The 13,630-nt window shown below is 50.2% G+C and overlaps 1 protein-coding gene across 6 annotated transcripts in view; it reads right to left on the bottom strand.

Annotated features, from left to right (window-relative positions):
- Positions 1–11,050, bottom strand: part of Ampd3 (adenosine monophosphate deaminase 3) — a 46,492-nt gene extending 35,442 nt beyond the window's left edge. The window contains exons 1-2 of one of the 6 annotated variants that reach the window (XM_051149224.1): positions 11,030–11,050; positions 1,269–1,494 (exon numbers count right to left, since the gene is read on the bottom strand). In XM_051149224.1, the coding sequence (XP_051005181.1) occupies positions 1,269–1,489 (221 nt within the window). In that variant the 5' untranslated portion in view covers positions 1,490–1,494; positions 11,030–11,050. Of the gene's footprint in view, positions 1–1,268; positions 1,495–5,024; positions 5,091–5,499; positions 5,523–9,987; positions 10,077–10,147; positions 10,258–10,423; positions 10,551–11,029 lie in introns of those variants that run through there. The other 5 variants (XM_051149222.1, XM_051149219.1, XM_051149221.1 and 2 more) reach the window with 5 other exon arrangements.
- Positions 11,051–13,630: the final 2,580 nt, after the last annotated feature.

The raw sequence follows: 13,630 nt of genomic DNA, 5'->3' as shown, positions 1-13,630 counted from the left end.
TTCACCCCTGCATTTCATCTTAGGGAAAAGCGCTCCCTCACTTGTCTTCTCCAATCTCCATGAGTCATGGAACCAAGTCTTTACATTAAAATTCTATTTCCAGTATTTGGGTGGTTTCTGTCTTTTGGCTAGACTCAAACTAGTCCAGTCCTTATCATAACTTGTCATTCTTTTATTAATTTGTACAGTTATTTCATTCTTGTCCCCACCCAGTGTAAGCACAAACTTTATCTATAATATACGTTGTGACATCCACTGTCACAGTACAGTGCTTGGCAAACCGGGAGGCATGCCAACAAAGCAATAAGAGCAAGTAAAACCGGTGTTTTACCTCAGTCCTCCAGTTCCCAAAGAGGGACATGTTATGTACAAATGATGCGTGTTGGCCACAATCGCAGCAGGGGAGCCCAGGAGACGGTTTAGTCAGTGAAGTTCCCATTGCACAATCACAAAGTCCCAGGACCCATGAAAACAGTTGGGCCTGGTGTTGTGTGTTTATAATCCCAGTACATGGGAGGCAGAGACAGGCAGTCTCCTGGAGTTCACTGGCCAGCCAGTCTAACTTAATCAGAGAGCCCTAGGTCCCAGTGAGAGACCTCCTCAAAATGAGGTGGGGGCTGGAGAGATGGTCTAACAGTTAAAAATCTTGCATCGCTCTTCCAGAGGGCTTGACTCAAGCAGTTCACAGCCATCTGTAACTCCAGATCCAAGGAGGCCAATCTCCTCTTATGGCCTTCTCAAGTATAAACTGCAACACACACACACACACACACTTGATGTTGGGGCTGAAGAAATGACTCAGCAATTTCCAGAGGACCCACGTCCCCTTTAAGAGGCTCACGACTGCCTATAGTTGCAGAGAATCAGACTGGCTCCTCAGGCACCTCTTCTCATACATGCACATAGCCACACATACCCGTGCGTGTCTACACATAATTGAAAATTATAGTAAAATAAATATTTCAAGACAAAACAAGGTAGACAACTTCTGAGGAGCAACACCTGAGGTTGACTTCTGGCCTCCACTTGTAGGAGCACATACATGCACACACACACACACACACACACACACACACACACACAAACTTGCATGCACATGAATGTGCGTGCACAAATACACACACAAACAGCACAACAGTGGGTTTTTAAAAAATCCTTTCAAGGAGGCAAAGGCAGCAAGGCACCCTTCAGCAAATACCTAGTGAGTCAAGTGTCCCAACTCAGGCCACACGAGTCCACACACATGAAAGCCGGTCATGGGAACAAACCTCTTTGCTGTTTCCACAGACTTCTGCTCCGCCAGCTCCTTCTGTAGCTCCCTCTCCTTGGCTTCCTTCTGCCCGATGGGACAGTCCTCAGGGACAGTGAACAGGGACATGACATCTTTACTGTCCTCTTCTCGAAGAACTTTAGCGAACACCTTCTCCGCCAACAGCCGGACATGCTCGTCCAAATCGGACATGTTCAACTTGGGGAATTGGCGAGGCATCTCAGCTGAAAAAGAAAGAACAAATGTGAGCTTCCTGGCTTTGTGGATGTCCTGAGTCCCCAGGGTGAGGAACAGAAGGCCCCTGACTCGAGGCCTGGTCCTCAGTCAGCTGTGGCTGTGGCGATGGAGACCCAGAGCAAGGCTAGCAGATGAGATTTTACAACTAGCTTCGTAAGTAACTGGCCGTGAAGTGCACAGGGCACCTCACATTTCACAAGCTGCAAATGCTCAGAAGTGAAAGACAGACCGATCATCTGGGCCCCTCAGTCTCTCCCACCTCGGGAGATGGGCGACCCCACCCTCCTAACCACTTCCCAAATTGAGAGGGTCAAGAGAGGGTTCAGAAAAACCCTTCTGCAGACTGCCAGGGGCCAGCAACACCACCCCCAGCCCAGGCCTGCTGCTCTGAGAAAGGGGGGTCCACATGCAGGGCTAACAGTGAACTTCAGCCTCATGTGAGAACAGGAGAGTCTTGGGAAATCCAGGAGCACCCTTCATGCAAGAAAAGAGGCTTTGTGCTGACAAGAAGGGCTCTAAGACCACAACCCCAAGGTTCCTCCCCCCCCCACACACACACACCTTCCAGAACTATCTAACAGGACATAGCAAACACATTAAAGGCTTTGAACAGTAACCTTCTTTACTCAGCTGAAAATGCACTTCCTCAAAAGGCATTTCCTATCCTCTTTACATGGCAGGTTCCTAATCACCTGGGCTCCCTTCCTCCATCCTCCTCACCCCTCCCTCCCTTCCTCCCTCCTTCCTCACTGTCCTGACCACAAGCACTAGGTGAATACACCTTGTCAACAGTCCAAAGGAGAGAAGCAAGGCTGAGGAGCAGGGGTGGAAGGGGGGCTCCCCACCCACCTATTACCAGTTCCTTTAAGTCTGTTTCATGACACGGTGGTTTTGTTAGCCAGGCTAGATGAAGGCAGGACGGGCCTTACTGCTGTCTGTCAAGGACAGGAAGCAATTACAAGGGCAGGGCTCATTAGGCCATCTTGGCTCAGTCACTCTTAAGCCTCAAATTTTTCTCACCTGTAAGATTAAGGCACAGTCCAAATGACCTCTAAGGCCCTCTTATTGTAGTGCCATAATTCCAGTTGGTTGAGAGATTTCCTGTGCTCGAGGCTCAGTGCACTGGCCTCTGTGGCATGCGGGGCTAATCCATGGCACACACACACAGGAAGGAAGGAAACAGATTGGTGAAGGCAGTCAGAGCCATGGCTGTGGTCTTGACTCCGAAACCAACTCTCCCCTCCCCCACACCTCAGCGACCTGCCTGTCTGTCCTGGGCCCCTCACTCTGTGGGGGAAAGGGTGAGGAAAGGCTGCCTCAGCGCCCAACCATGTGGGTCCAGGGAACAGCTAAGGACAGCACATCAGCCAGAAGCCTGGTCCCTGGTCCTGAAAACACTAATAATCTGAACCAAGGAAACTTTGGAGATACTTGTCTGCATTGTTTATACAAAGACCTTTCAAACGTCAAAATTAGATGCACACTTAAGAAAGACTGCTAAGAAACAAACAATAGGAAGACAGTACAGCCATGTTTTTTAAAATCATGTGAAATAATAGTAAATAAATATTTAATACATGCTGGGCTGTGGTGGTACACTTCTTTAATCACAGCACTTAAGAGGCAGAGGCAGACAGATCTCTGTGAAGTGTAGGCCAAACTGCTCTACAAAGAGAGTTCCAGGACAACCAGGGCTACACAGAGAAACCCTGTTTCGAAAAAACAAAACAAAACAAAAAAAAAACCCCACAGAATTAATACACAAAGCTTGTTGTGCTTTGATTACAGTGCTATAAAAATGCACTCCTCTATGATCAAGGCCATGGGAGTGTTACACACTCAAAGTGACCAGGTGGCAGGAGTAGCTATTTTGGTTCTGTTACTTTGGTTTTGTGTTTTTGTTTAAGATAGAATCTTGTTATATGGCCCAGACTAACCTGATATTCACTGTAGTCCAAGTTGACGTTAAATTCACAGCCATCCTCCTGCCTCAGTCAGCTTCCTGAGTTCTGGGATTCTAATGTATAAGCTGCTATACCCAGCAGGAATATCTTAGTTTAATAATTAATGCTACTGTAATTTCCTTTTGTTTTTTGAGACAGGGTTTCACTGTACAACTCTGCCTGGCCTGGAGCTTGCTATGTAGACCAGGCTGATCTTCAATGCATGAAGACTCCCCCACTTCTGCCTCCTGAGGCCTAGATTAACTGGCAAACATTAAGTGCTAGATTAACCTCCTGGCGAAGTTGGCTTTTTAAGATAATAGAAAGAAAATGGTTGACTTAAGATCCAACAAGAGAAAACTAAGTCAAAAGTTTTCCTCCAGGATTTGACTGTTGACCCACACAGGAAGATGCCATTGAGCCCTTTCTGCCTGGCTCCTACCTCTGCATGGAAGCCACTCTTTCCACCCAGCCCACACGTATGACCAGAGCCAGGCACACCACTCTGGCCACCCTCCGGAGGAGCATGGGGGACAGCCCTTACATCTGAGGCTTCTTACACCACAGCCCACCATCTCTGTCTCTGAAGGACTGTTTTCCTGTTCATCGTGTTCCTAACCCCTCTTCCTTGGCTTGAACCTGCCTTTCTCAAACTGGGCCCCCGTGAGAAGTTGATACAGGCTCCTGGGTAAGCACAGCCTGAGAGCAGTGATGGTGGAGACCCTACATCATTGCCCAGCTACCTTCCAGCTCCACCAGGCACACAGAAGACTCCAGGATCAGAGATTCGTGCTTCCCGGTGGGACCCTTTTCTCTTTCTCTTTTAAATTTTCATTAGCTTGCATTCACTGTATAAAATAGCAGGTGTCATTATGTCACTTTATACATGCATGTGATATACTTTGATCATTTTCTCACACACACACACACACACACACACACACACACACACACACACACACTGTCTCTTCTCCTCCCACTGAGACCCTTTTCTTCTCAAAGCTTGCATGAATCGGCTGAAGGAGTAGATGAGTGGCCCCCACATCACTGGCAAGGACTTTGGTCCAGGCGTTCATCAGGTCCCTGTAGTGCAAATGGACCTCAGAGCGCCCCGAACCCTGCAGCCTATCAGCTGCCCTCTGGCCATCCTAGACAGACACCCTGCCCTCCTCCCGTCTCAAAGCACTAGCACCTGCCAGGCCACTCTTGCCAATGAAAGCCCACTCTGCAGATGCCAAGTAGAGTTCAGTACCAGCTGCCCCATCATGCCTGGCACTCAGTCATTTGCCAATTGAAGCCAGCAGGCTTGTAAGGCTTAACTGTGAATTTGCCAGCACCGGTCAGCTAACGATAACAGCTTATCTTGCTACACACAACACCCTCTAATGAGAGAGTCAACAATTGTCCTAGTGTTAGAAAGAGCTAAACCGGCACCAGTTTCAACAAACAGCAACTTTGCACAGCACCATGGCCCCTCCAGAAAGGAAGCCCGAAGCCACCAAAATCCTGCCTTACACTAATAAACCTGTTCCCTCTTCCTGCCAGAACCTCAGGGCAGAACCCATGTCACAGACCTGAGCCTGGCGTCTCCATAAATGGTCCTGAGGATGCCACACACGGGCGGGCGATGTGCTGCCCGGAGCTGAGTCAGTGCAGGAGCAGCTAGCTGAGTCCTCCCTGCTGCGGCTGGGGTGGGAGGTCTCTGCTTTGCATATCTGTGAGCAGGAAAAGTCTGGGCTGGAAATTCTCCTGCGAATACGAAATGCAAATGGAAAATTTCCAAAAAGCCCTAAAGACCTCAGGTAATGCCGATTATCCAAGGCAAAATGGATGTAGGATCCTAAACACCACGTCCTGGCCCTGCTCCCAGCCTTCACCAGAAGAAATGCAAGCCGGCACCGCTGCCCTCCTGGGCAACCTCACAAGATAAGCTGCTCTCCCACCAATGCCCGGGCTCCTCTGAAAGCCGAGCAGGGACTGGTGATAGCATCACCTTGGCTGCTTCCGGAATGAACCCCACTTTAGGACCGATGAGACAATAGGGCTCACCTCATCAAGGGGATTCACCTCAGCAGGCAATGCTCTGTCCCCTCATGCAAAACAACCCTCCTGAAGGCAGCCTACAAGTCAACAGGGAACCCAGAGCCCAGCAATACCTCCTCTGTCCCCTCCCCCTCAAAAAAGAGGAAAGAACTATGAACTGCTTCCTCCTTGGCCAGGAAAGAACAGAGCCCAGAGTAAGGGCAGCCCCAAGACAGAAGCAGGCAGGCAGCGGGGCTGCGGCTGAGGCAGAAAGTCTTATCCTATTCTTCCTTTTCTTCACTAAAAGAATCGAGCTGGCGCACGCCTTTAATCCCAGCACTTGGGAGGCACAGGCAGGCAGATCTCTGAGTTCCAGGTCAGCCTGGTCTACAGGGCCAGTTCCAGGACAGCCAGGGCTACACAGAGAAACCCTGTCTCAAAAAAGAAGGGGGAGGAGAAGGAGGAAGAGGAGGAGGAGGAGGAGGAGGAGGAAGAAGAAGAAGAAGAAGAAGAAGAAGGAGAAGGAGAAGGAGAAGGAGAAGGAGAAGAAGAAGAAGAAGAAACACACACATACACATCACTGGCCAACCTGACAAGCTCTGCCAGACTCCCTTCAAATACACACTTGACCACACTCGCAAGTACGCATACCACACTCACAGACAGACACACCCCTCACCTGGCCCACCCGAGCCTTTGCCTCCTTACCCCTTCTTGTCACTACTCACAGTATCTTCCCAGAGTGCACACTGGATTCTATCACTGTCCCTTCTTAAGTGACCCACAGAGGACAGCACAGACACAGAGCTCTGTGTATGCCCTGTCCCCAGGCTGTTAGGAGCACAGGGAGGCTCTGGAGAGACACACAGCCTTCCAGTGACTTCGACAAACTGTGTGGCTCTAGGAAATTCCCCTGAGTGAGATAGCTATTTCTACGGCGCTGTTGAAATCCTGGGGAGATGAGTCCAGAAAGGACAGGTCAGTTGTTTACCAGGAGGCTAGCTGTACCCTGTCTTGGGCCTGAGTCACCGCCTCATGTCCAATCGAGAGGTTGTGCCTTGCTGTTGCTGTGCCCACACTGTAACGCCTGTGAGCCCAGCTGACACATGACTCGCTGCTGCTGGGCTTCAGCAACCTGGGAGATTACAGTCCACCTGTCCACACCACCGTCCCACAAACAGTACAGACAGCAGGTGACACACAACCTGGAAGGAGGGCAATGTTTATTCACTAAATAAATAAATAAATAAATAAATAAATAAATAAATAATTCGATGTGCTTAGTGCATGGGGGAAGGGAAAGTTCAGTAGCTAAGACTGCTTCTTGCTCTTCCTGAGGATCTGCATTCAGTCCCGCCATGTACCTCTGCCCTTTGGAAACACAGACAACAGACAGACACACACACACACACACACACACAGAGAGAGAGAGAGAAGAGAACACATCTACACACACACACACTTGTTGCTCTGTCAAAAGACAAGTGGAACAAATCGTTCTCACTCTTGGTATTTTGGGAAGGGGCCCATGTCTCTAAGCCCAACACATTCAGGTAATCTTGTTCTCCACCTTTAGTGGAACTCTGGATAGCCTAAACAAAGTACATCTGTAGAATTCAAAAGGGAAGACGAGCTGAGGACACAGTGTTCTCTTAATAGGGATTCCCACACAGTTTCTACTAGCAGATAAGTCACGTGACAAGCCAGCCCTGCAGTAAAGAAAGCCACTTAACACATTTCACTGGCAATCCCACCATGGGGAAAAACACCTATTAATATCTCGTGGCATCAGAGCTGGGAAACGCCTTCCATGGTCTTCAGTTTCCAATCCAGAGAAAGCTGCCATCCTGAGGGCCAAGCTAAGGGTGTGAGGCCAACTCCACCTGGTCCTCACAGGGCAGTGAGGAAGCTCTGCTCTGACGACAAGGGTGGGAACACTGGCCAAGGGTCCTTTAGAGCTAAATGAACAGGAGGGCAGCTCTGTCTCAGGAGGACCAGCAACGTTCAGGACCTCACTGTTTACCTTAAGACTGGCATATTGCTGTTAGTGTGGCCCACATGCCTCACTGAACTGAGAAGTGCTTATCCCCTGCTCAAAGCCTGTGTGTGTGTGTGTGTGTGTGTGTGCGCGCGCGTGTGTTACACATGTACATGTGCGCTCATCTGAACATGTGGAGGCCAGAGGTTGATGTCTGCTTCACACCCTGCCTCCCCATACACACACACACACACACACACACACACACACACAAGTTGCTCTCCACCTTATCTTCCTGGACAAGGTCTCTTCACTGAGCTGGTCTCTGCTCAGCTAGCCTGGCTGAAGCTTCCAGGATCAGACTGTCCTACCCTCCTGGTGCTGGGGTTATGAGGTGAGCATGGACACACCCACTTTTTATGTGGGTTTTAGGTGGTTATGGGGTGAGCACTGGCACACCTACTTTCTATGTGAGTTTTAGGCTCTCATGATTGAGCATCAAGCATTTTATCCACAGAGCCACCTCCCCAGCATTCTCACTTCCTTCCTCCTCCCTCATGAATAGATTTCAGGGTACCCTATGATAGCAAGACCCCAAGGATCGTGGGTCTTGCATCTCCTACTCCAGAGACCAGAGTGTGTTTGCTTTTATCACTTAATTGCCCCTACATGGCAGCAAAGGCTGGAATCAAATTAGATCTCATGATGAAACAGGCCCCTCTGCTCTCTAAAAGCAAGGGACAGGCTTGCCTAGAGGGGCCATTTCCGTCTCCTCTCTGAGATGTGTGTGACAAGGGTTGGGCACTTGGTAAATATCACCTCCACACATATCATCTGTCTCATTTGTGATTATATCCCAGTGCTAAGACACTCTGCACACACACACACGGTGAATAGATGTTTACATAAGACAGCGAATGCCTGAATGGTCTAAGCAGAGGTATTCTCCCTATGGTGATCTCAGCAGCCAGCTGCGTGTATGGTTAGGAACACGGACTCAAGCCAGACTATCCAGCTTTGGATCCTGTTCTGTCACTTATTTATGTGGCCTTGGGCAGATGATGAAACTTTCCGTGGCTCTTTTATTCCCTATAAAAGAAGAGTAATAAAAATAGCAATGCCATGAGGTGCCATGATTAATCCGGCAGCACATGAGAAGTGCTTAGGCTCACCCCCAGCTCGGCACGTGTGTTTGGCAGGTATTATCTGTCAGCATCATGCTCTTCATCAGCGTCATGAGATTAAACACAAGAGAGTCCAGCACGGAAAACGGATGTGACTACGGCTCCTTTCATTTGGCATTTACCAGAACCCATGGTGGAGCTCTCCCAAGTCCCTGCCTGGGTATGGAGGAGACAGAAGCCATGTTTAAATGTGAAGCCAGATTAGAATGGGGGAAAGTCACACTCTCTGTCATTGCTACTTCTTAGTGACTGTGCTCATCCACGACTCCAGCCATCAGCCTGTGCCCTCATCAGTTCCTCATACCGTGTACTAAAAGGCAGCCATTGTCTCTTGTCCTAGAGGTGCAGTCAGCGTGTGGAGAAAATAGGAGGTTAATATACTTGGCAGCAGTACCAGGCCACTGAACTGCTTTAGGGGGAAAAGTATATTCCTGCTTAATTCTAAGCCCTCATTTCACTTGCCCAAGATACTGCCAAAATCAGAATTGACTAGAGGCCATCTGAAAAGTAACCCAGCAAGAGAAACAATAGGAAAAGCAAGCATTTTACCTCAAATAGCATGACATAGGTGAGAGGCTGTTCACCTCTACCCAGGATTTCAGGTCTGAGGCTGGGCTAAAGATGAACAGGACTAAAAGGTCACAGAGTCTCCCACCAACCCATCTAGAGAGGACAGGGTCCTACCAGCATCTTCAGAGCAAGCCAAGTCCCTCCAAGTTGCAACCTGGACAGGCCAACACACCCAACCCTACAGTCAACATTCCCACAGGTGGAGCTGATGATGGAACTGGAGCAGACTGAGGCTCTGTGTGCCTGGGCCTCACCTACACTCAGCATTGGCTCTGTATCCATGGGAACCATGTATGTCTTCTTGGAGGGTCCCTACTCAGGCCACAACTGCTCAGGACCACTATGAACCTAGTGCTGTCAGCTTTTACTTAGCAACTTTGTTTATTTCTCACCAAGACGCTTCCAACTACACAGTTTGGGGACGTTCTAGACAGGAACCGTCTCCTAGATCACAGTTCTCTGTCAGCCTAGACCAGCCAGCCATTAGCAGATCTGCTCGCAGAGCAGCTGCAGAAAGTTCAAGGGTGGAACCAACCTACCGGAGCACAGGGCTGCACTCCTCCTTGCCCAGTAACTGCAGAGGTAAGAAAGGAACCTAAAAGGACTCATCACACTACCATCCCGGCTATGCTAGAAGTCCACCCCGGCCGAACACACCCCGCGGGTCTCAGGCACCTAGAAACTTGTCCAGGAGCTCTAAAGTCAGCATGTCCTGCGTCTTTTAATTTCCCTAATTATCGTGAATCTGATCTAAGCCAGGAACCCGGGATGGTACAGGCTCACCGGAGGCGTCTGGAGCTCAGGCCACGGCTGGGTTGGGAAAGGCGGGACAGGGAACAAGCTCTGGGGGTGGGCGCCCCGGAGGTTCGGGTCTCTGAGCACATAGGGGACTGGACGGAGGGCGCCGGCCCAAGGTCAGCGGCGCAGCATCGCGCGCACTCACCGGGTTCGGAGGGCAGGGCCATGGGGGGCGGGGGGCGGCTGCAGGGTTGTAGCGCAGGTGCTGCGCCTGGTGGGGCGCACAGGGCAGCGGCCGCAGTGCACTGACGCCTGCAGGGCCGGGTACGCGGAGCTGGACCCGACCAGGCCGCGCTCGCAGCCGGTGCCCACCCCGCAGGAGCCGGCGCCTGGAAGGGACTGAGCTGAGCGCGTTGCGGCAGGGCCCGAGTGGCCCCGCAGAAAGAGCGCCGGCGGCCTGCGCAGTGGGATCGCACACTACCTGGAGGACCCGCAGCTACCCGAGGCGCTGGGCCGCGCTGCCAGCAGGAAACCTATGCACCGGGGCGCGGTGGCCGCCTTGTCCTCGGCCGGAAGCGAGCCCGGCTCCACCCGGGCTCCGCGGGGCCGCAACACAGTCCGGGGTCAGATGCCAGCAGGGATGCCCGCTCTGCTCCTTACTACTACCAGTCCAGCTGCAACGCCGCCGCCTCAAGGTGTTTGTCCACCTCCTTTCCCCCTCCCAACGAGGATTTTCCCCAGAAACGAGATTTTAGAGGCTCCGCTACTCTCCTGGACACTTACTCTCCGGAGCGAAACCGACCAACCAGTATTGGTTTTCCCAAGGTGTGGGTAGGGACCCTTGAATCACCTTCTCGCCCCTCCTCCCAACACACACACACACACACACACACACACACACACACACACACACACACACACACACCACACACACACACACACACACACACACCACACACCACACACACACACACACACCACACACCACACACACACACACACACACACACACACACACACACCTTCCCTTGCTCTCCAGCTTTTCTGCAGTCTGGTTTCTATGCCCGCCCTCGAAGTCCCGAATGACCTCCAAGTTGCCAAGGCCAGAGGGAGCGGTCTGTGCACCCTGGTTCACCTCTTCTCAGTACCAGAGCCTGCTGACCACGCCTTCCTTCCTGGAGCACAGCTCCCAGAGTTAGCACCCTGTCCCTGCTGCCCTCGCACTGGCACGCTGGCTTCCGGAGGCTTGGGTGACTAGTTTCTCAGCCTCTAAGGTCTGATTTCCATTATGCTGCTCCTGCTCCAGTGAGCCTCATGATTCCAGCTCCCGGGATCATTCGAGAAGCTCACTCAGAGGATCTAGGCCCACCCCCGTGGTTTTAATAGCCTCCTGCCTGCTAGTAGCTATTGAACCCCACCTTAGGCCCAAGATACTCCAGAGGACGCATCCAAACCAGAGGTTCCCAGGCTCAAACCCTAATGGCTTACCTGTGTTTCTAGTTTTGGACTGGTGACATCACCAAGTACCCACACTTTAAGCCACATTGGGGAGACATCCTGGACTTGTGTCTCTTTCACCAAGTTATTGCCACTACGTTTTTTCACTCATTTCACGCCTGTCTCATTTAAGCACCAAATTTTATTCTTTCTACTTCATAGCCGGATGCTTACAAATCTACTTATTTATAAATGATACACACATGACTGCTAATATACATTACAGAGCACACTAAAAAGTGTTAAAAGGTGTGATAAAGATGAACCAATAGTTAAAAAAAAAAATTAAATTAAAATAAGACAGGGGCCTCACTATGCAGCCCTGGCTGGTCTGGAATTTGGTAAGTAGACCTTCCACTGCTTCTAGAGGGATTAAAGGAATGGGCCAGGACGCCCAGAAAAGTATTTTCTTTTTAATGAATAGTATGCAGCATCTTTTTCCTTTCCTCTTTAAAATTGTCTGTGATCTGCTTGGTGAAAGAACTGTGATTAAGCTAGTTTTGCCAAACCCTGGTTTAACAGTTAATGAGACTACAGTATGTGTGTCTAAGTTCAATTAATAGCAGCAGTTGGTTTAATGGTTACTGTTTTGGGTTTTTTTTTAAGATGTATTTATTTTATGTGTGTGGAGGTTTGGCTCCCATGTCTGTGCATACCTGTGTGCCCGGTGCCTGAGGAGGGTAGAAGAGGGCGTTGAATCCCCTGGAACTGGAGTTGTGGGTGTTATGAACCCCTGTGTAGGTGTTGGGAATAGAGCCTGGATCTTCTGTGAGAACTAGTACTCTTTTTTAAAAAATATTTTATTAATTTATTCTTGTTACATCTCAATTGTTATCCCATCCCTTGTATCCTCTCATTCCTCCCTCCCTCCCATTTTCCCCTTACTCCCCTCCCCTATGACTGTGACTGAGGAGGACCTCCTCCCCCTGTATATGCTCATAGGGTATCAAGTCTCTTCTTGGTAGCCTGCTATCCTTCCTCTGAGTGCCACCAGGTCTCCCCATCCAGGGGACATGGTCAAATATGGGGCACCAGAGTTTGTGTAAAAGTCAGTCCCCACTTTCCACTCAGTTGTGGAGAATGTTCTGCCCATTGGCTAGATCTGGGTAGGGGTTCGAAGTTTACTGCACGTATTGTCCTTGGCTGGTGCCATAGTTTGAACAGGACCCCTGGTCCCAGATCTGCCCATCATAATGCTCTTCTTGTAGGTTTCTAGGACCCTCTGGATACTTCTATTTCCCCATTCTCCCATGTTTCTCTCACCTAGAGTTCCAATAGGATGTCCTCCCTTCTGTCCCACTTTCCTGGTAAGTGAAGACTTTCATGGGACATGCCCCTTGGGCTAGTGTCCAGATATGAGTGAGTATACACCATTTGACTCTTCCTGCTTCTGGGTTAGCTCACTTGTTATGATCATTTCTAGTTGAGAACTAGTACCCTGGACTGGTAGCCATCTCTCCAGGCCCCCGGCTGCTCTTATTTGTTTCCTAAGACGATTCACCACACAAAGATAAACAGAACTCTGTCTTTGCACTTCTTAAATTATAATTCTGCTTAAATAGCACCTCCCAACTTTGTAGATGTGAAGTGCTTAGGAAAACTTCTGTCCCTGAAGTCAGTGTTCTCGGTGAGGGTATCACCCCCTGTGAACATTTTAAGATTATAAAAAGTATGCTCTGGGTGTGGACATTTCTAGTCTGGACTGCTGCCTGGAGCCATGTTGACATTCAAAGACTGCAGAGCTGGCCCACCCCTGACCAGCTGCAGCACTTGAGAGAGGTGCCCCCTAACCCCACCCCAGGCAGTGGGGTGGCAAAGCAAGAGAGCTGGCCCTGGCGGTACAGGCACAGGGGAGCTGGTGGGCTGACCAACTCGGCTACCACCCAGGCCAGATCCAGGGCTTTGAACTGGCCCCTCCTCAACATCTCCCACGGAACTGCTGGAGCACGTGGAAGGGCCCAGTCCTGCAGAGCCAAAGATGCAGAGTCTCCGTGACACAACAACAGAGGAGGCTTTAGCATTGATGACGTCACAGAAGCTAGAAGCCTTGAAGCAGACCAGTGCCTCATTGCAGTAAACATTTCCAAGTACAAATAAGTTTGAACGAAAGAGTTTACTGTGTGACATACAATGACACACCACAGCTTCCATGATGAGATGTTTTCTGTTTGTCTATATGTTTGTTTTGTTT

Source organism: Acomys russatus, chromosome 7 (assembly GCF_903995435.1).
Source record: "Acomys russatus chromosome 7, mAcoRus1.1, whole genome shotgun sequence".
Taxonomy (NCBI): Eukaryota; Metazoa; Chordata; class Mammalia; order Rodentia; family Muridae; genus Acomys; species Acomys russatus.
The sequence above is the reverse complement of the archived record's forward strand: the minus strand, read 5'-3'. Positions and strand labels throughout refer to the sequence as shown.